The sequence below is a fragment of the Nylanderia fulva genome, unplaced genomic scaffold (assembly GCF_048542155.1).
Source record: "Nylanderia fulva isolate GAGA-0341 unplaced genomic scaffold, ASM4854215v1 Scaffold27, whole genome shotgun sequence".
Lineage (NCBI taxonomy): Eukaryota > Metazoa > Arthropoda > Insecta > Hymenoptera > Formicidae > Nylanderia > Nylanderia fulva.
This window is the reverse complement of record NW_028190336.1, coordinates 1,371,785-1,391,316: the sequence shown is the minus strand read 5'-3', so window position 1 is coordinate 1,391,316 and position 19,532 is coordinate 1,371,785. Positions and strand designations below refer to the sequence as shown.

The 19,532-nt window shown below is 30.5% G+C and overlaps 5 protein-coding genes across 10 annotated transcripts in view; 3 read left to right on the top strand and 2 right to left on the bottom strand.

Moving 5' to 3' along the window:
• GABA-B-R3 (gamma-aminobutyric acid type B receptor subunit 3) overlaps positions 1-2,958 on the top strand; it is a 66,863-nt gene extending 63,905 nt beyond the window's left edge. Inside the window, exon 19 of the mRNA XM_029303497.2 lies at positions 101-2,958. Coding sequence (XP_029159330.1) covers positions 101-774 — 674 coding nt within the window. The 3' untranslated portion in view covers positions 775-2,958. The remainder of the gene's footprint in view (positions 1-100) is intronic.
• Positions 2,759-10,567, bottom strand: LOC114931463 (uncharacterized). Of its 4 annotated transcripts, none has more exons than XM_085483809.1 (6): positions 10,408-10,567; positions 10,028-10,178; positions 9,476-9,598; positions 8,677-8,879; positions 3,800-8,564; positions 2,759-3,690 (listed from the first exon to the last, which is right to left on the bottom strand). In XM_085483809.1, the coding sequence occupies exons 3-6, from the start codon at positions 9,521-9,523 to the stop codon at positions 3,679-3,681; spliced, it is 5,028 nt and encodes a 1,675-aa protein (XP_085339935.1). In that variant the 5' UTR covers positions 9,524-9,598; positions 10,028-10,178; positions 10,408-10,567; the 3' UTR covers positions 2,759-3,678. The 4 variants fall into 4 exon arrangements, with proteins under 4 accessions (XP_085339935.1, XP_085339936.1, XP_029159344.1 ...); XM_085483810.1 differs by having other exon boundaries at positions 10,439-10,567; XM_029303511.2 differs by lacking the exons at positions 9,476-9,598; positions 10,028-10,178; positions 10,408-10,567 and adding an exon at positions 9,167-9,435.
• A 607-nt stretch (positions 10,568-11,174) lies between these two features.
• Positions 11,175-12,581, top strand: LOC114931471 (uncharacterized). 2 transcript variants are annotated; one of them, XM_029303527.2, is made up of 3 exons: positions 11,175-11,327; positions 12,078-12,227; positions 12,306-12,581. In XM_029303527.2, the coding sequence occupies exons 1-3, from the start codon at positions 11,253-11,255 to the stop codon at positions 12,441-12,443; spliced, it is 363 nt and encodes a 120-aa protein (XP_029159360.1). In that variant the 5' UTR covers positions 11,175-11,252; the 3' UTR covers positions 12,444-12,581. The 2 variants fall into 2 exon arrangements, with proteins under 2 accessions (XP_029159360.1, XP_029159361.1); XM_029303528.2 differs by having other exon boundaries at positions 11,176-11,327; positions 12,096-12,227.
• A 190-nt stretch (positions 12,582-12,771) lies between these two features.
• On the top strand, positions 12,772-18,136 carry FIG4 (polyphosphoinositide phosphatase FIG4). 2 transcript variants are annotated; one of them, XM_029303525.2, is made up of 14 exons: positions 12,772-13,048; positions 13,131-13,356; positions 13,781-13,945; positions 14,571-14,949; positions 15,081-15,327; positions 15,402-15,597; positions 15,682-15,880; positions 15,953-16,534; positions 16,629-16,741; positions 16,827-17,067; positions 17,161-17,376; positions 17,454-17,636; positions 17,717-17,885; positions 17,948-18,136. In XM_029303525.2, the coding sequence occupies exons 1-14, from the start codon at positions 12,965-12,967 to the stop codon at positions 18,041-18,043; spliced, it is 3,096 nt and encodes a 1,031-aa protein (XP_029159358.2). In that variant the 5' UTR covers positions 12,772-12,964; the 3' UTR covers positions 18,044-18,136. The 2 variants fall into 2 exon arrangements, with proteins under 2 accessions (XP_029159358.2, XP_029159359.2); XM_029303526.2 differs by lacking the exon at positions 13,781-13,945 and having other exon boundaries at positions 12,773-13,048.
• A 197-nt stretch (positions 18,137-18,333) lies between these two features.
• RpL40 (ribosomal protein L40) lies at positions 18,334-19,492 on the bottom strand. Its single transcript, XM_029303450.2, has 3 exons — positions 19,408-19,492; positions 18,786-18,986; positions 18,334-18,616 (listed from the first exon to the last, which is right to left on the bottom strand). Exons 2-3 carry the CDS (start codon positions 18,973-18,975, stop codon positions 18,420-18,422), a joined length of 387 nt encoding a protein of 128 aa, XP_029159283.1. The 5' UTR covers positions 18,976-18,986; positions 19,408-19,492; the 3' UTR covers positions 18,334-18,419.
• Between the last annotated feature and the right edge of the window lie 40 nt (positions 19,493-19,532).

The window sequence follows — 19,532 nt, the reverse complement described above, 5'->3', positions numbered from 1 at the left end:
AAATCTATTTTATGCGTCACATTATACGTGCATAAACGCGCAAGAAAATTTTGATGAGTTTTTAAATTTGAATATTGCAAAGATGTAAAAAAAATTTCAGAGGCAAGCACGAGCCAGTCATCTTCTCGAGAGAAGATACGCGGCTCGCCCCGGTTTCCTCACCGAATCGTCCCAGCGAATAGTTTGAGCGCTATCGCGCAAGGTACCTCAGTTCCAAGACCGCATCGTTGGCATTCGATGGAAGACGCGACGAAACCGAAGACTACCCAAACAACATCTCGTGGTTCATGCAGTCCCAATTTCGACGTATGGGCCACAAGTGAAGTTGGGGTTCCTTTCAGCGAACTTGCTAACACTGTCAGAGGCAGGAGACCACCGGATTCCTTGGCCCTGACCATCACCGTGGATTCAATGGCGAGTCCGACAGATGCAAGGCTGGGTAACGATCTGAGGAAACTGTTCAAGGAGAACGATGGTCAGGAAGCAGTCAGTCCTGCCGAAGGCGAGCTGAAGACTCGGTCGAGTTCGTCATCCTCGTCGTCTCTGAAACTAATCAGTAGTACAAACGATTCTATGTCTTTAAAGAAAGATTTTGATTCAGAGATTCGACAGGACACTATTTCGAACTTTTGTCAGGAAACTAAATCGCGTCCATCGAGTCCGGTGATCTCAGTGATCGACATGAATAATCCAGGGAATGAGGAATCGAACACCGACGTCGATACTCGTGTCAATGCTTCCTGCGAGGAGAAGAGATCGACTCCTGTAACGTAAAATATACTGTGTATGTGTGTGATTGTGACAGATTTGTCCAAGTGATAAAGTTATTATTTAAGAGAAAAAAAAATATATATGTATATTAAGGAAAATTTCTTCGAACGATGTTGATTTTTTCGTGTTCCACTCGTAACATTATTTAAATATATATTTTGACTTCTGATGGAATATCTATCAAAGTATCGCTTAGGCAATCCAGCATCCATCAAAATCGAATCAAATTAAACATTAATTAAAAATTGCATCTATTTAGATGTTTCATATGATAGATGGACAGAGATTGTCACTGACATACATGGTGTCCCAGACCTACCGTATAACACGTTAATGGGAGATTCCTGAGGCGATTTGGAGACGATTTTTCCTCAGCAAAAATGTCGAGAAAGGTCATCATTTTTTTAATGTTCCTAATTTTTGAAATCATGTATCTTTGTAACTAAGCCTTAAATTAAAATTCTATTAAAGTAAACTTTACCTGAAATTAACTAAAAAATGTAGTTTTGTTAATAATTTATTTTTACAAGGCTTAGTTTACAAAAAGGCTTTTATTTTCAATCATTTTTAACTCAAAAATTATTGGTGCCTGGACATTTTCATTGAGGAAAAATCGACTCAGGAATCTCCCATTAACGTGTTATACGGTAGGTCTGGGACACCCTGTATAATATCAAATAATGTTGTAGAAACAACTTTTACGAATACATCTTCGTGATAGTTTACATATACCTATAACACAAGAAAATTATAAAAACATAAAAATATTAGCATCTATTAGATAGTTTAAAATTAAATATTTGAAAAATCTATTAGATATTTCGATAGTCAATTCATATATAATAATACAAAAGTTAAGTAGTGTGATAACAAAAGTTGTTTATTAAGAGTTAAATGTTATAATTAGTTATTCATTAAGCATTATAATTGAGCAGTGAAAGTCGGTGGAGTGGAACGCTATAAAATCGACACTATCAATGCAATATAAATCACCAAAGACAAAAAAACAATACATAAATGCCCAATTAAACGCTTGACGCGAAAGAATTAACTTTATTCGCGTAACCGAATCAATAAATAGAATATAGTATATTGAGACTCTTTACAAAGTGGCATACGGTGTGAATATATAAATTTCTTGTTTCGTAATGCCCAAATTGTGTGCGGGGATTATGAATCAAATGGCTGCATTCAGCAGAAAAAGCAGTTTTACAATTGTTGTAAAGTTCGTGAATTAAATTGATGAACGCTCTTAGATTCAATTATAACAATAAGATGAAGAGCATACAATCAGATTCATGAATTTTACAACAGTTGCAAAGCTACTTTTTCTGCTGAACGCAGCCAATCGCAATCGTATAATGTCAAACATGTGTGTTCGCTAGTAACTGTGCCAAAAAAAGTAAATAGGACCCGTGAGAGTATACAATGTTTGTCTTGGTGAATCATAAAAAGGGGACCAACACATTTACGATATTCTTTTAAGTATTTTCTTTTTGTTGGAATAAAATCTTTAATTATATAAGTTAATCTAAAATTATTACTACATATAAGAGATTTTATGTTACTTGACAATTGATAAAAAAATAAGAAAGTCAAATGTTTTTCAAAATACTCAATAAATTATATTACATACACACGCACACACACACACACACACACGCACACGCACACACACACGCACACACACACACACACACACACACACACACACACACATATATATATATATATAAATTAAAAATAGAATATTTCTGCAATTTAAAACTCTGTAAGCGCGCGCGTTTCAGAAGACAAATCATAAATACCCTTACGGGAACTATATAAAGTCCCATACGGGATTATGATCAAAGTGTTCAGTACCCCAAACTTTGCTCTAGTACCTATATGCGATGAAAATATATCTGTTTGTGAAAATAAGACAGTTTATGCTACACGTTCTGTTTTTAAAATGTGAACACGTTAAAAAACGGATATTTTCATGCCACCAAATATTAATATATGTAGATAGAATATAAATGGCAGGGACATATTCCTGTGAAAGGGGATTTCCTTATGAAATCTATTCGACTTGTTTCATAACACTCGGATATCTCGATGTGTCAATCATTAAAACTTTAGCGATTAAGTAAGCAATAATCAGCATTATCTGTGCAAAAACGATGTAATAAAGAACTATATATTCTATTCATCTTATCGTATTGAACAAGGTTGATCCTGAAATCCTTTATCCATTCTGAAATCTGAAATTCTTTAACAAAAGATGATATGACAAATTCATGAATTCATTCAATATAAGAATTATTTATTCTCATATATCGCGTAAATGAGATTATACAACTAACAATAAGAGCTATTACAGTACAAAAAGACATTAATTTTCTATAGAGAACAATAATTATATACATTATACATTATCTTATCTGCAAAAGATTCGTACATCTCTGAAATTCTTATTAAAATAATGCTTATATGTATTTTCATAACATAATAAGAAATTAAGGTCCTATTTGTTTAAAAAGAATAAAAGTTTATAGTAAACAATAATATAAATTATAATTCTATTAAGCAAATATATAGATAAATACTTATGCGTAGACAAATAAGAAATTTGGATAAAATAGCATATGCAAAATTAGTATACATAACAAAATGTATTTCTACGATAACAAAACTGGATACCAAAATTAATCACGGTTTAATTATTTACCTGGATGTTATACAAGAAGTTATATTACAAGGTATATGTATGTATATAGAAAAAAAATGTCTAATTTGATTAATTTTGCAATAACAATAAAGAGTTGAGCATTTAAATATACAAAAATAATCTTATAAACAAGATTAATGAATTCATTACAGTATGTACATTATTATTTTTATTTATACATTTCAGCACCTGCAACTCTATATTGTAACCTGAAAAAAATCAACATTTTTAACATTTGTTAACGCTACTTTCAACATGTTTAATTTAAATTTAATTTGTAATTAAAGAATTTAAATTATATAAATACATATTACTTACGTTAAGTTTTTCTAGAATTATTTCTGCTGGCTTATCCTGCTTCACCGTCTCCTTTCGAGTGTCTTTAGCAACATTTTGTTTATCTTCTTCTACATTAGTCTTCTTCTCAGGACTTCTCAAGGCATTTCTTGCTTCTATTCGCTTACGATTTAAGAAAGCCATACCATGCACCCTCAAGTGTTTATCTACTGCAGCCTTATCTTCGAAAACTGCCATACAAACGTAACATTGATTAGCCACCGTTGTTTTTCCTTCCGCTTCAGAGTCGCCATCGATGCCAGGAGCGTAAGAGGGATTTTGATTCATATAATTGATAGGATCCTCTATTCCGTGGAAAGCTTTGAGATGCATTTGCAAGCTGGGCGCGACCACAAAATTCTCGCCGCATTCCAGGCATATCAAGTAACGACCCTTTAGTCGATGATTGGCAGCAATGTGTTCTCTCAAGTCGGACATATCAGTGCAACGTTGATCGCACTTCTTACATTTAAAATTTCCTTCGCCATCCTCTGCCGTCTCTTGTTCCACACATAGTCCTACGGGCGCGTTCGCATCTTTCGTTTCTGCATGTTTCTTCGGAGTCCATCGACGCTTCCTCTTGGACGCGAGAAAAGCGCTATCCGCTTTTCGTTTTTTGCTACTGATAAACTGCTTGTAACCATCATTAATAAAATCAGGCGACATTCGTGTCAACCGTGGAGTGATTATCGCCAATTTGCATTCATGCAAGTGCCTTTCCTGGAAGTGTGTTTGCATCACGGATGTAGAAGTATTAATCCGTTCGCCGCATAAGTGGCACATATAATCGACATTTGTCTCTTGCGTATCTGTTCCATGTATAGCGAAACGCTCTTTCGTCTTCTTGTTGTTTTTTATTCTTGGAACAAAAGATTTGTTCATCCTTGCAACATTCTTTGAATTATCTGGTTTGTAAACTTTCATAGACTCAAATAAATGTTGCGAAATCTTGATAAGCGGAGGAGGTTGTGAGACGAATGTCGTGTAACTTGTGTTTTCATCCTCTTTCATCGATGTATCTTTCGGTTCAACTGTAACAAATGGCTCTATATTCGGTTTACAAATTTTCTTAATATCAACTACTTTTATACGACCATCTATACTTGATTTAGACGTGAATTCCAAATCCAAGGGTTTTTTGCACGATTCAATCAACGAGTTTACACGGACATCATTCATATCTGTTGATACAAGTGATTCGTTGTTAATTTTATCAGGCTCTTCTATCTTTTCTATTTCTTCTTTATTGTCAGATTTGCTATCATTTAATTTCATTCGTTTTGTATTTTTACCTGCTAATGGATCGTTCTTCTCGTCTGTTTTAGCTTGAGGAAATTGAGAATTAGATTTTTCTTTAGATTCGGTTGAAGTTTTTGCGATTGCTTCCTTAGGTTTCGACGACTTTAAATTATTCATTGATTTAACGTTGAGAATTTTTGGCAATGATCCTACATTTTGTTTATCATCAACATTTTCCATTTTAGATCGCTTTATTTCTATATTAGACCATGCCAAGTTCGAATTGCCATATTTCCAAAGAGATATTTCATTTTCTGCGCCATGTTCGAATATTTCTGAAGAGATAGTTCGAGCATTCACAATTTTAGGTATTACGGTATTGTTTGTTTCCTCGTTTGTAAACGTATCTACGGGAGTTTCAGAAACTACATTTACATCAGCTGTCAAAAATTCTGTTCCAAATATATCGTGCAACGCTTCCTTGCTAATGATCTCCGACAAGCGATGAAAATGCTTATTTCGTAAATGATCATTTAAAACTGTAGTCGTATGTTTATTTTCTACAGTTATCAACGAGCAAAAAGGACATTTAAACCATATCTTTTTTCGAATAGCAGGATGCATATCTGCGTACAACATGAAATTTTCAAAACGTATGATTACATTACCTAGTTTGCATTTCACCAAACGTATCGGATTTTGATTATGTATAGATGGATGCGTCTCTGTGGAATGTTTTACATACTCATTGTATGAAGAAAGTACCTTGCGACATTCTTCGCAAGCAATCTTTGTAGTGCTGTGCATGGTGACAATATGTCTGGTAATCGATTCCATGTCTCTAAAACCATCTATTTCACAAATTTTGCAGGCAATAGTAAACTTCTTCAAAGTATGAAAACAAACAGTCCATGTGTGAACTTCTAAAGATCTGACAGAAGTGAATTTGGAATCGCAATTTGGGCAGATATAAGGCTTACACTTCTTGTGATAATTTTGATGCGCAGTGAACCGTGATTGATGTTCTTGGTAACATTGACACTCGTGACAAATAAGTTTGTAACAAGAACAATATAGATTTTCGTTTTTAGACAATTTCGAAAATCCAGGAATATACGATTTAGGTTTTATAAGCCTTTTACATGATGGACATTTATGTAAATCCATTTTCGATATTTTCGATTCCCATTCAGTTAATGTCACATCATCATCATCATTCCTCTTATCCATTGTATCTTGATTACACTTCTGAAGGCATTTTTCCAATATACATTGGAGAGTATTGATAGATCTTGATTTCTCCCATAGAACATTGCTTGATAAAAAATTCAAAACTGTTCTCATTTCTTCACCAGCAAGTTGTAGATGATTGATCCGTTCTTTCAATTCAAAACTACATAGCTGCTGAAAGTCTTTAATCATTTGGTCTCTATATTTTGGTATTACTTCAAACGTATCTCGAAAGCCTTCCTTTGAAATACGATCTACTATTTTTACATCCATATAAACATCTCCATTTTTCTCAGTTAATGATATTGTTTCAAACATATATTTCCTCTGAATTGTACCAGAAGCAGATGGTGCTGTGATTGCCTGTGGAGGTGCATTGCGTAATTTTGATGTAATTGAACTTTTCCTATTCGACTCGTTTATCCAACCAGAACTGCTAGACGATTCTGAAGGGGATGGTGAAGGTGTTAAAATAGTAATATCATTGGAAAATGAAGCCATTTGTTCCACATCATTATTCTCTGCTTTGCTAGAATTAGATGTTGATATGGATGTATTATGCTCAGGTGCTAACCGTTTTCCAGTTTTCGTCGTGCTATTCTCAATTGGCAAATTAGAAGGATTTTCTATATCCTTTGTAACATTTTTTGGATGTTTAATAAAATATTTTTTTCCATTTTTTATCAAAATCTTTTCTTGTTTCTTCATACTAACAGAATTACACATTTTCTTTTGTGATGACATGTTGTCTGTATCATTACTGTTATTTAATACTAATATACTTGATCTTTTTTCAGTGGATACTTCATTCTTGTCACAAGTAATTACCTTATTTAAATTTGGTCCAATAACAACCAATTTATTGGAAATTAAATGAGACGGAATTTGATCAATTATTGATGTAATATCTGTGTTTGCTGCAGTTTGAACATTTAATTGTTTCGAATTATTGTTTATTGATGTTTGAAGATCTTGTTCCAAATTATCTGAATTAGTTTTAGATATAATCTTCTTATCAGCATTTTGTGAATTTTGTGAACTTTGGACATTTAGCATCTTGGAATTACTGTTTGATATTTGATCTTGCTGCGAACTATATGATTTAGTTGTGGATAACTTGGAACTACTGCTTGAGGTTTGCTCTTGCTCCAAATGATTTGAATTAGTCTTAGGTAATATTTTAGGTAAAACCTTCTTACCAGAAATTAGAATCTTATCAGAGATTGGAAGTTTAATTGGATTATCCAAAATTTTATTAATATCAGTTTCTATTATAGGCTTACTAATGTTCTCTTTTTTTACAAGTGACTCCGCTGTTCCACATTTTTTCCCATACTTTTTGGGTGATTGTCTAATGACATTTTTGTTAGAACTTTTCTCCATTTTCACAGTGGTATTACTTCCGCTAGTCATATTTGTTTTAAGTGAAGAAAAATCTTTACAAGTTGAAATTTGTTTTTTATTATTTATTTTAACCACATTAGTTGAACTTTTGATACCATGTGTTGATTTTGTAACAACTGTTAGCCGCTTTCTGTATGGTATGTAACTTGCTAATTCTGATTCGAAATCTTGTGCAGCAGGACCACAATCCACAAAAGCAATATCAGTTGACATACAAGGATTATCTTCATTTTCTGATACATTTTTGTCTTCCCTTTTATTTACGAAATAATTATTTGCATCTTTGTCCTTAATACTGCTATCAGTAATATCAACATTGCCAGAAAAAATTAAGTCTATAAATTCTGTTGACTCTTCAAATGGTTTAAACAATTGTCGACCTTGATAACCCTCAACAACTTTATTTATCACATTATTATTACTTTTACCATTGCTCAACTTCCACCAGTTATCTTCCAAGTTATATATCTTTAACCAATCCATAATATGCACACGTGATAAAAATGTGCGTTCCATAAGTGCTTCGCATAATATTTCAACTTCAGGTGACCAATCACTTTCATTCATGTTACCAGGTAAAGGCATTAACATTAAATCACCCATATCCACTGTGCTTATACCATGCTTTTTCACATGTTCAAAGAATTGGCATTGGTTGTAGAATACCCTTGTAACGCCCAGTTTTTGATTCTTCATTAAACCTCTTATTCTCAAATATGAACGTTTATCACTATCTTTTTTCATGCATAGAGGACATGCATAACCTGTTGCAGTTGCATGAGTACATATTGTTATAAAACAATTGTGACACCAAAGTCCTAAGATCCAACTACGTCGCTTGTTATGATTCTCAAAGCTACTTTGAAAGCGAAAACTGAAACAAGAATCATTGTACTTATAAAATAAAATATATCAAAATTATCAATGTAAAAGGCTTCCGGATGGATATATAAAAAATATTCAACCAAGCTATTATACAAACTCACCTATCTTTGCATTGTTTACACACATATAATGGATCAGATTCCACAATTTCTTCACTTAAAGATGCTGGTGGTTCTGTTGGCATATAAGGTGAATAATATCCAAACACAGCATCGTCTACAATTATTTGATACAATGAACCCCATTTATTTTCAACTTTACGATTCTTACGCAGTTTTGGTCTATTTGAATCAATAGTGACATCCTGAAAACAAATTGTCAATGAAATTATGAAGACCTTAATCATCATTATTTTTTATTAACATAATTAAGACAGCTTCTACAAGCCTGTTTATGAATGTAAAATGTTGCAAGTTTAATTAATATTCTCACAATATCACAATTTATATGTTACAAAACTGCTTCTTTTATGTGCATGCAACATATCCATTATCTACTAATCAAATATGTATTAATCAACACAATAAATGCATAATGAACAAAAAATTGTCCATATATGGAGTTTAAAGTTAATTTATCTTTTGCATATACTTTATACTTCACCGTAGATATTTGTTGCGGCATTGTTATATTATATAGAATTTAATGAATTAACATTGTTGTCATTCATAAAACTGTGTGCATCTTTCAGCCATGACATGTGGCTACATTAGTATTGTTCAATCGATAAAACAGTACATGACGAAACTGCCATGATGGAAAAATATTGAAACAATTTGCAATATTGATAATGAAGAATTTAGCATCAATTAAACTATATTATATACATTTTAATGTCTATGATATGTTTTATGAAAATTTTTGTTGTAATTTGGCAAGATAAAGAATGAGTTAAAATACCGTTTTTTTCATAGAGCAAACAGGTACAGTTACTGATGAGGATTCCATATTTGATGACTACAATTATAAATTGTATGTCATTGTTGATGTGCAAATTCAGAAAGATCTTCTAATGCAGAGATCCTACAAATGTATAAAAAGATATTATATGAACATTATATTACATAGATACATGTATATTCATAATATTAGCTACTATATAGTTGAATACATATATTCTCTCTCTCTCTCTCTCTCTCTCTCTATATATATATATATATATATATATATATATATATATAAATCAATAAATTAAAATACTAAGAAGTATATATTTATGTGAATATTATGCAATTATTCCACAAATATACTATTCTACATTTTTATAGTATTTATCATGACATGCTATGTATGTTTAAACAATTGAAAAGTATCATATAATAATATATATATATATATATATATATATATATATATATATATATTGCACATACATGTATTATATATTATTTATATCTAAATATTCCAAACACATGTATTCAATAAGAAATTAGCTTTAAAAATAATGCATACCTAATTACTGATAATATGAGGAAGCAACCAAAAATATATATGATTATATCTGTAACATTATTCTCTTCCCTTGATTATTAGAGATAAGAATGATTAAGAGAGCATACTTGGATGCTACAACAATTTTTCGTCACTGTAATATCAAATACACCTGAAACAAAGTAAATGTTTTATTATACATTCTATATTTTAGTGCAATGATATAAAATAATGTTCGATGAAAGAAAAATCATAAAATAGAATGATAGTTATGCCTATGTATATATGTAACAATGGAATAAAATCATTAACATCTGATTCTGATACAATCTCTCTCTGTGTTGTTTATCCTTAACAATTTAGATTATTGGAATTATTATTATATGAGATGTAATTAATACCTTTTCACACAATATTTTTAATAGCTTGTACCTGTGTCTAACCTCATAATAATCACTAGCCAGAGTGCGCTACTATCGAAAAACACGTTTTGCAACTGTGAAGTACAACATAAGATAATCAGTAAAATTTGACCATACTTTCATGTAACAATAAACGATTGTTTAACAATATGAAAGATAAATTGTATTCTAGTAAAAATATATATCAAGTACTAATCATATGCACATATGATATATATACAATTGTTAACAAAAACATATATTTAATATTTATAATGTTAAGGGGATTATGTATATTATTTATATATTGTAATGATACAATATAAAGCTGCATATATAAATATATTGTTTAACATATTGCAAAGAAAATATTTAAATAAACTAGCACAGCTCCATCTATCATAAAAATACTAAAATTACTTTGACTCGGTTTCTCCTACTTTTATATACATTTTGTATGCATATTTTTCTTCATTCAACACAAAATGTAAAAGGCAGAAGAATTCTCATTTATACTATTATAATAAATTTGTCTTATTATCTTATCGTTGGCAAAATATTAAAAGAATGAAATATTAAAAGAATTCTTTTCAAATGCATTTTATATGAGAAATTGCACAAGCTATTATTAGCTTTATTTGTTATCTTCTTTCGTATTCTTTTTTTCTCAAATTGTCCATTTTGATACGTTGCCTGGTCCATTTATTTTCCCGCCTTCCAAAAATCACGTTATCGTATAACTTATATAAGTTGCACTACTTGTAACAGTAAAGTCTATGGCTGAACCAAAAACCAAAGGCACAGGAAAGTCATCGTTTGGTTAGGTCGGTTGCGCAACTGTAAAAATGCCGTTTTATCAATTTAACTCGTTTACTGGTAGATTAAAACCGTCTACCAATTTTCAACCGTTGTATCCTCTCGTAAGTGAAAATTACCTGTGATCTGTCACATAACAAACATTAGTCGACGTGAATTTATGACAATTTTGACATGTCTTTATGCAAGAGTATTCTCGTTCGAGGGATTACTGCACTTCGTATTTCACTTTGTGACAATTTCTTTGACATTCTATTGTTTCCATAGAATCACATATGCATTGTTTTTTTCTGTCATCGTGTTCAGAATTGATCGCCAATTCATTATCGAGTGTCTGATTATCGAATATCTAGAGTATTTATATTCGGCCATGTTTAGTATGGTCTTTCATTTCATGTAACATCTGTTATTTGTAGATTTATATATACTACAATGCGTTATAATGTTGATTAGTACAATAGATAAAGACAAATCTTAAGACAAATCAGTCTTTCAATTAATATTACTTTGAAATTGTAGAATAATCAATGTATCATACTACAATTTATTCTATATATTTATATCTTTTTATCTATATTATTTATCACTGGAGATTGAAAGATTGATTCTCTTATATAATATTTTTACATTAAGTTTGCATAAGCTTAATAATAAAAAATTACAACATGAACTGCAAAGATTAATAACAAAACTAAACAGTAGTCTGATAAAGTGTATATATTAAATCAAAGAATAGTATGACATTACATCCAAATGTAATCTTGTATTTTGGGAGATTCTCTCTTAATATTTTTATGATATTTTATATTTTTAACATATATGAAAAATTGTTTATGTCTCCTATGTTGTTTCAGTCTCCTATTCCTTTACAGAGGTCAGAACCAGTAATAATCTATGACACCATCAAAACCAAACCATTAACAGTTACACCAAAGTCAGGATATTGCACTGACAAACCACCCACTCTTGACCCAAAACTATGGGCAAAATACAAACATTTCGGGGCAAGTATACATATGATTATTTTCAGCTACAACTAATTTTTAAGTATTAATTTTCTTAATATTCAATTTTGTTTGTAGTCTGTGCTGGATAAGCCTGTATACTTAGCAGGTGGCAAAAAAGACAAGATATTATTCGGAATCACAGTCGCATACGTCGGCATTTGCACGCTACAATCACTCGTGTTTGTTGCTAAAGATTGCTTGAATATTATCTGAATATAAATAAGTGAATATTATGTAGATATAATAAAGTGTATAGATGTATACTCTGGTATTATAATTCTCTGTATTAACATTACTAATGTCGCAATGAGAATTATACATAAATATATTATTAAAAAATTATAAAAAGGATTAATGTATTTATTAATTAATATGCTTAATTATCTTTATGTCTAATTTCAAGAACTTTATGTAACTTTTTGAATTTAGATTCTGTACAAAATTTTTTATAAAAAAAGTTTACGTTTTTATGTATACAAACATTAATTTATATATTGGCAAAATAAATATTAAAGATTACATTTTTTTATTATGTAATTGTCTTTAGGAAAAGAACGCATTGTTCATCAACGCCCTCTCGCGAAATGAGTTGGCTGATCGATTAAGAGGTTAAGTTTCCCTGAGTAATGATAAACTAACTTGAAGCAAAAATAAACTGTGTATAACAACTTATTGAAATTAAAGTAATTTTTTAAAAACTCACTATAAAATCATAAAAAAAAAATTATATTATCATGGAAGAACAAGGCAAACCGATTGTGGTATTTCACCCAATTATTTCCTCCATACAAAAAATTGCTCTTTATGAGACAAAATCTGTAAGTTTCAAACTATATATATTTGGACTTTTTTCAATTTAATTATATAAAATCATTACATGTGAATTTTTATATTTTGTAGCGATTTTATTTAATGGGATCGAACAATATATTAACGCGTTTTCGAGTCTTGAAAATTGACAGAATGGAACCAAGAGAATTGATTGTAGTGGATGATAAGAGAGAATATACTCAGGATGAAATAAAAGATCTGGTAAACATGATAGATATGGGTAATCGAACACGAGCAGGACAGCGCAACAATGTTGGTGGTGTTGCACGTGTTGTATCTGCCTTTGGAATTGTTGGTAGGATCATTAAACATATTCTTTCTTAGTGTGTATTGCAAAACATACAATTGATAATTGCACGTATCTAAGCTTCTATAGTATATATGTGTAAATGTAATTAATTCATATAGTTCTATATAATGACACACATTTCAATTCAAGCAAATATCTTGTACTTGACATATGCACATTTTCTCTTTCTTTTTTTCTATCTCTTCATGATTTTATTAATATAAATATTGAAGCTTAGGCTCCTCAGTATGCTTCATGCTTCTTTATTAATGGTGTAATATTTAACTGCCTTACCGTGCTATATATCATATATATATTGTTACTAATATTTATTATTACTATATCAGACACTAAAAGCATCTTATTGGAAATTATTATTAATTGCACCTCATACAAGATTTAGTTTACTTACATTTGCTTGCTAATAAAGGCAAGAATAGTAAAGATCCTGCACCTAGTTCGAGTATATCAGAGGAGCCTGAGCCACAAGAATTACAAAAGCCACTACATAAACCGACACAAACTAAATTCACCTGGAAGAACATGTGGCAGAGAGATACTTTTCCCAGGCTAGTGCCAGCTTTTGCTCTTCTTGGTAAGGCACAATGAGCTTTGTATTGACAAAGCCCAAGATAGTTAAACAAAATAACTTTGTTATAGAGATAATTAATAATGGGATTAAAGGGGTATGCAAGTTGCTTTTTAATGCATCAATGTACAAATTGTAAGCATGAAAATAGTAGGTGAAATTATATTTGCGAAATATCTTGAATATTACTTTTGAAGGAATATGATAAAATATTATGCTAGATGATACAATACAGAATTATTATTTAATATGATTTATATTTAATATGATAATGCAATCAATTAGATTAGAGTAAGCATTATATAGTTAACAGAATTGATAAATAATATTCGCAATCTGACATCTGAATATATCGTGGTATGTACATAATCTTTCTCATGCATGGTGTGATATTTATTTATGTATTTATGATCTTTTTCATAGGCGATGTAATTTAGCTAAATGCATGGGTAGTATTACACACACATTGTAGACAGTGTGGATGCTATATATTTGTAATGTGTGCTTATGATTATAATTTTATATACATATATATATATATATATATATATAAGTGTATCCACAAAATCAAACTAGTAAATTATAATGATAAAATAGAAAAACACATTTTAGAAAAATATTTAATGTCTAGGTTTTGTTCGTTTCTTGGAGGGATATTACATAATCTTGGTGACGAAACGTCGTCGAGTTGCAGTTATTGGTCATCACACGATATATAAGATAGAAGACACATCAATGATATATATACCAAATGACATTGTACGAATTTTCCATCCTGATGAACAGAGATATGTAAAAATGTTTCAAAGTATTGATCTCAGTAGTAACTTTTACTTCAGTTACTCATATGATATATCGCATACTCTTCAACATAATATGGCACCGCCAAGGCATATTAAATCTGATATTCCTACTGATATGCCTATTAGGCAAAAGGAATCTGAAGAGTCTGAAAATTCTGAGGATTTTTTTAACATGTGGGCATTTAGAAAGGATTGGCAGACTAAATGGTATGTTATGGTATTTTGATACAAAAGCTTATGTTTTATTTTATATATAATTAAAGAAAATAATTGAATATTTTATCTAATGTATATTAAGGATAATTTAATCAATAATGATGCAGAATTTATGATTACAGTGAAGGCGAAAAATATATAGATTATGGTATACGTAGCAATCCACATCGTCGTTTTGTATGGAATTCCCATCTGTTAAAGCCTGTAGAAAAAGATTTGCATCCTGATTGGATATTGTATGTAATACACGGCTTTATTGGTCAATCAAATGTGAGCATTTTTGGGAGGTCTATGTATGTTACTGTTATCGCTAGAAGGAGTAATAAATATGCAGGGACACGTTTTTTGAAACGTGGTTCAAATTTTGATGTGAGTATAGAAGTGTATTATGCATTTCTTATTAATATTTGTGTGTTAATAAACTAATAAATGATTATATATAGGGAGATGTCGCGAATGAAGTAGAAACAGAACAAATCGTCCATGATTCTGGCGTGAGTTCTTTGAGTAAAGGACGTTTCAGTTCTTTTGTACAAATGCGTGGATCAGTACCTGCTCATTGGAGTCAAGATGTTAGTAAAATGGTGCCAAAACCGACTATAATTTGTGATTTGTCTGATCCTTATGTAGAAACAGCAGGTATTAATATATGAAAATCAACAAATTAACTTTATTTTCATGCATATGTGACATTATTTTTTTATACATTGAAAATTATTTTAGGAGCCCATTTTAATCAACTGTTAAAAAGATATGGATCACCAATAATATTATTAAATCTAGTAAAAAAACGAGAAAAAAAGAAACACGAAAGTACATTGAGCGAAGAGTTAAGTATGGCTGTAAAATATTTAAATCAGTTTCTACCTCCAGAACATCATATTCAATATATAAGTTTTGATATGGCGCGTATGAATAAAAGGTAAGTTTATTGAAATTATAACATGAAAATTTAAACAATGACGATATTATAATCCTTTTTTTTTTTTTACAGAAAAGAAGTGAATGTTATGGGACGTTTAGCAAATATTGCTTACAATGCTGTATTAAAAACTGGTATTTACCAATCACATAATCCTTACTATAATCAGAGATATCTTTTCTCACCACAAAACAATAACACCAGGAAACTTCACAAAACAAATTCAAATTCGACTTTATCGTCTAATTTAAATGATATAAAAAGCTCTATCAATTCTTTAACTAAAACGGATTATAACAGGCAAACAAATTCTACACATGATTCCAATTCAAATACAGATGTTAATAAAACGAATGAGTTAAATCAAATTGAGAACAAAGTAGCAGAATGTTTTGCTAGAAGAGGAACTGTACAAACTGGAATTATCAGAACAAATTGTGTAGACTGTTTAGATCGAACTAACACAGCTCAATTTGCAATAGGAAAATGTGCATTAGGATTTCAATTATGTGCTTTGGGTGTACTAGAATCTCCTAAACTTGAATTTGATTCTGATTGTGTGAGGATGTTAGAAGAATTATATGAGGATCATGGAGATACTTTAGCCTTGCAATATGGTGGCTCACAATTAGTGCACAGAATTAAAACATATCGGTAAAGAATATAATTACATTTAATGTAGCATGTAGCAATGCAAGATATACATATGTAGATTTAATCACACAAAACTATTATTATTATTATTTAGAAGAACTGCTCCGTGGACAAGTCAGGGTAATGATATTATGCAAACTTTAAGTAGATATTACAGTAATACATTTAGTGACCAAGAAAAGCAGCATACAATTAATTTATTTCTGGGTAAATAAATACATACTTGTAATATCCTCTTATCTTTGCAAAACATTCCATAATCATCATTGTTTAATTAATGTATGTGTTTTAGGATTATTTGTACCTGAAGAGGGCAAACCTCCAATATGGGAACTTCTGACAGATTATTATCTTCATCATCCTCCTGCATGTCGTTACTCGCGTAAAAGAAGGCTTCTGACACAATGGTGGAATAAAAATGTATTGAAGTGTCTTCCTTATGCATTTGATGAAATAACTAAATCCTGTTTAGAAATGATACATGTGCAAAATTCAATGGAAGAAATGATTGATGTTTATTATGATTATCATAGGTATAGTATTACTTATTTTGAGACTTTTTATGTATATTCTCATATATATTATCAATTTATACTTAATTAAAAAGTTCAATATAAATATTTTAGGCCATATGAATTGTCTTTGCTATCTGAGGTATATGCTTATAAAATAAGTCACTCTATTAGAGATTTTATGCCACACTTTACCACCTGCTACAGTCCATTTGCTGTTCGTGTACGACCAGGTAGACGAAGAGAAGAAGCAGGTAATAAAAACTTAAATATGAAAAATCCATCTATGACTGGTCAGAGTAGTACAAGCAGTACAACGTCCAGTGCAAGGTATAAAATTTAATCATATTTCAAAATTAATTGTAATAAATTACTATTAGTATTATTATGTGGATAATATATTGCAGCTCAAGCGAGGACTCAAGTTCAGATGAAGATGAAAGTCATCAACAAATGGATGATTCTCAATTAATTATTTCTAAAGATAGCTCGGAACTAATATCATTTGAATCATTGTTTCCATCTATGAAAGAAGTATATGGTACACAACCAGAATATCCAAAACGAAATAATATCCTTCTTTATAAAAGGTAATAATACTATAAAAGGTAATATTACTATAAACATATAAATAAAACTTTATGATTTTACTCAACATTTTCTCTTTCAGATTTGTTCTAATAGGACGTAACGCTACATATACCACAGATAGTAGTAAACTGCGCTCAAAACTAATCCAACAAGCATCCTTTCCTGAGTCTACAACTGCTGTTATTACCCTACCTAGTGTTAAAGATGCAAGCATAAGTATATATGAACAATATGTGAAAAGAGCCAAGGTATGTAAAAATATGGCACACATACAATATTATATAATCTTGTAACCATAAATAATTTACAGTCAGGTGGTTCAATACCAAATCCAAATGATATGAATTTATATGAAACTTATGCTGCTCAATATAAACTGCTTGTGGAAGGAGTAAGTTCTAGATAAAATTTATTTCATAAATTGACTTTTGTATATATTGTATGAAATAAAATAAATTGTAGGAATATTCTCTATATTAATAAACATTAATAATAATAATATTGCTAATATAAGACCCTCTTACTCGACATACACTATTAAATTGAGTTTTAAGAATTATAAATATTGAATATAAGAATTGAATATTTATTAATAGAATTAAGATTCTTAGTATGATAGAATAGTAAAGTTTGAATATAAATAATGATCTAAATGAGTAAAAAGATTTAAAAAAGGAAGAAATTATATAACATCAGTTTACCAATCAAAGTTTATTGATGCCAGATATAAGAAATACATATTTCCATTTCCATAAAATGAAAATGGAACTTGGATATTTAGTTTACTTCAACTTCTTCTTTGGTCGGATGTTATTTGTATGTCCACATTTTTTCTTACGACAATTAGTTGCTCTAGGATGAAGACGAGCATAACATTTGCGACATATCATTTTGTCACAGTTATATTTCTGTGCAAGTATACGCAAAGTTGGTTCTATTACACCTCCTCGAAGACGAAGTACAAGATGGAGAGTGGATTCTATCAAAATAATTATTGCATATTTAGTATCTATTTCTATCTCAATGATGTACAGAACTTGATATGCATTATATACTTGGGATAAATAATTCAAATTGCTAATTATACAAGCTTTTGTGACTAATTGTATCTTAAAGTCTGTAAATTACAAAGTTGTATATATTAGTACCTTTTTGGATATTATAATCAGAGAGAGTACGTCCATCTTCCAGCTGTTTTCCAGCAAAGATAAGTCGTTGCTGATCTGGTGGAATTCCCTCCTTATCCTGAATCTTGGCTTTCACATTTTCAATAGTATCAGAGGCTTCTACCTCTAAGGTAATAGTTTTACCTGTGAGAGTTTTCACGAAGATCTGCATAATGGTATTATCTAGATTGTAACAGAATTCAGAGGATTACAAACTTGTCACGACAATTATATGATTTTAATGATGTAAAGAGAGCAATCTTTTGATAATCATTTTGATAACTGCAAATTTTTGTTACTCGAAAATGTTGCGAGATGTCACCAAAACTTGTATCGACTTGCAATTTTAGAAATAATATAATACGAAAAAATAAGACTATGAAAAATAAACATTAAATTTAGAACCAGAAAATTTTCAATATTGTCAATGAAAAATGACTTGTGCGCGCATGTTAATGCATCGCATTGCATTTGTTTCTCACGCGACTTTTGTTTATATTCAAATTTTGTAAAAGAACGAAAGACGCTGCTAAAGTTATAACAAGATCACACGATAAATGAGAATACCCATCGCAAGAAATACTTAATAATACATCATACTTACTGTTCTGACAACGTGCTACCACCAAACCCAACCTAAAAGAGACCCAAGTATGGCCGTGCTGTCACTTCCGGTATTGCGGAAATACTCGTGCGCCATCTTGATCGCACTCCAAGTTTCGATACCTC

Bases quoted from the DNA above. Each gene is read 5' to 3' on its own strand.
- LOC114931463 (XM_085483809.1), bottom strand. From the start codon at position 9,523: ATGGAATCCTCATCAGTAACTGTACCTGTTTGCTCTATGAAAAAAACG. The intron at 8,880-9,475 runs GTATTTTAACTC...ATTTGTTTTCAG, and splicing joins TTTGCTCTATGAAAAAAACG to GATGTCACTATTGATTCAAA. The intron at 8,565-8,676 runs GTGAGTTTGTAT...TTCTTGTTTCAG, and splicing joins TGTAAACAATGCAAAGATAG to TTTTCGCTTTCAAAGTAGCT.
- RpL40 (XM_029303450.2), bottom strand. From the start codon at position 18,975: ATGCAGATCTTCGTGAAAACTCTCACAGGTAAAACTATTACCTTAGAG. The intron at 18,617-18,785 runs GTACTAATATAT...TTATTTTGATAG, and splicing joins TGATTATAATATCCAAAAAG to AATCCACTCTCCATCTTGTA.
- FIG4 (XM_029303525.2), top strand. From the start codon at position 12,965: ATGGAAGAACAAGGCAAACCGATTGTGGTATTTCACCCAATTATTTCC. The intron at 15,598-15,681 runs GTATTAATATAT...AAATTATTTTAG, and splicing joins TCCTTATGTAGAAACAGCAG to GAGCCCATTTTAATCAACTG. The intron at 17,068-17,160 runs GTATAGTATTAC...TAAATATTTTAG, and splicing joins GTTTATTATGATTATCATAG to GCCATATGAATTGTCTTTGC.
- LOC114931471 (XM_029303527.2), top strand. From the start codon at position 11,253: ATGCCGTTTTATCAATTTAACTCGTTTACTGGTAGATTAAAACCGTCT. The intron at 11,328-12,077 runs GTAAGTGAAAAT...ATGTTGTTTCAG, and splicing joins TTCAACCGTTGTATCCTCTC to TCTCCTATTCCTTTACAGAG. The intron at 12,228-12,305 runs GCAAGTATACAT...TTTTGTTTGTAG, and splicing joins CAAAATACAAACATTTCGGG to TCTGTGCTGGATAAGCCTGT.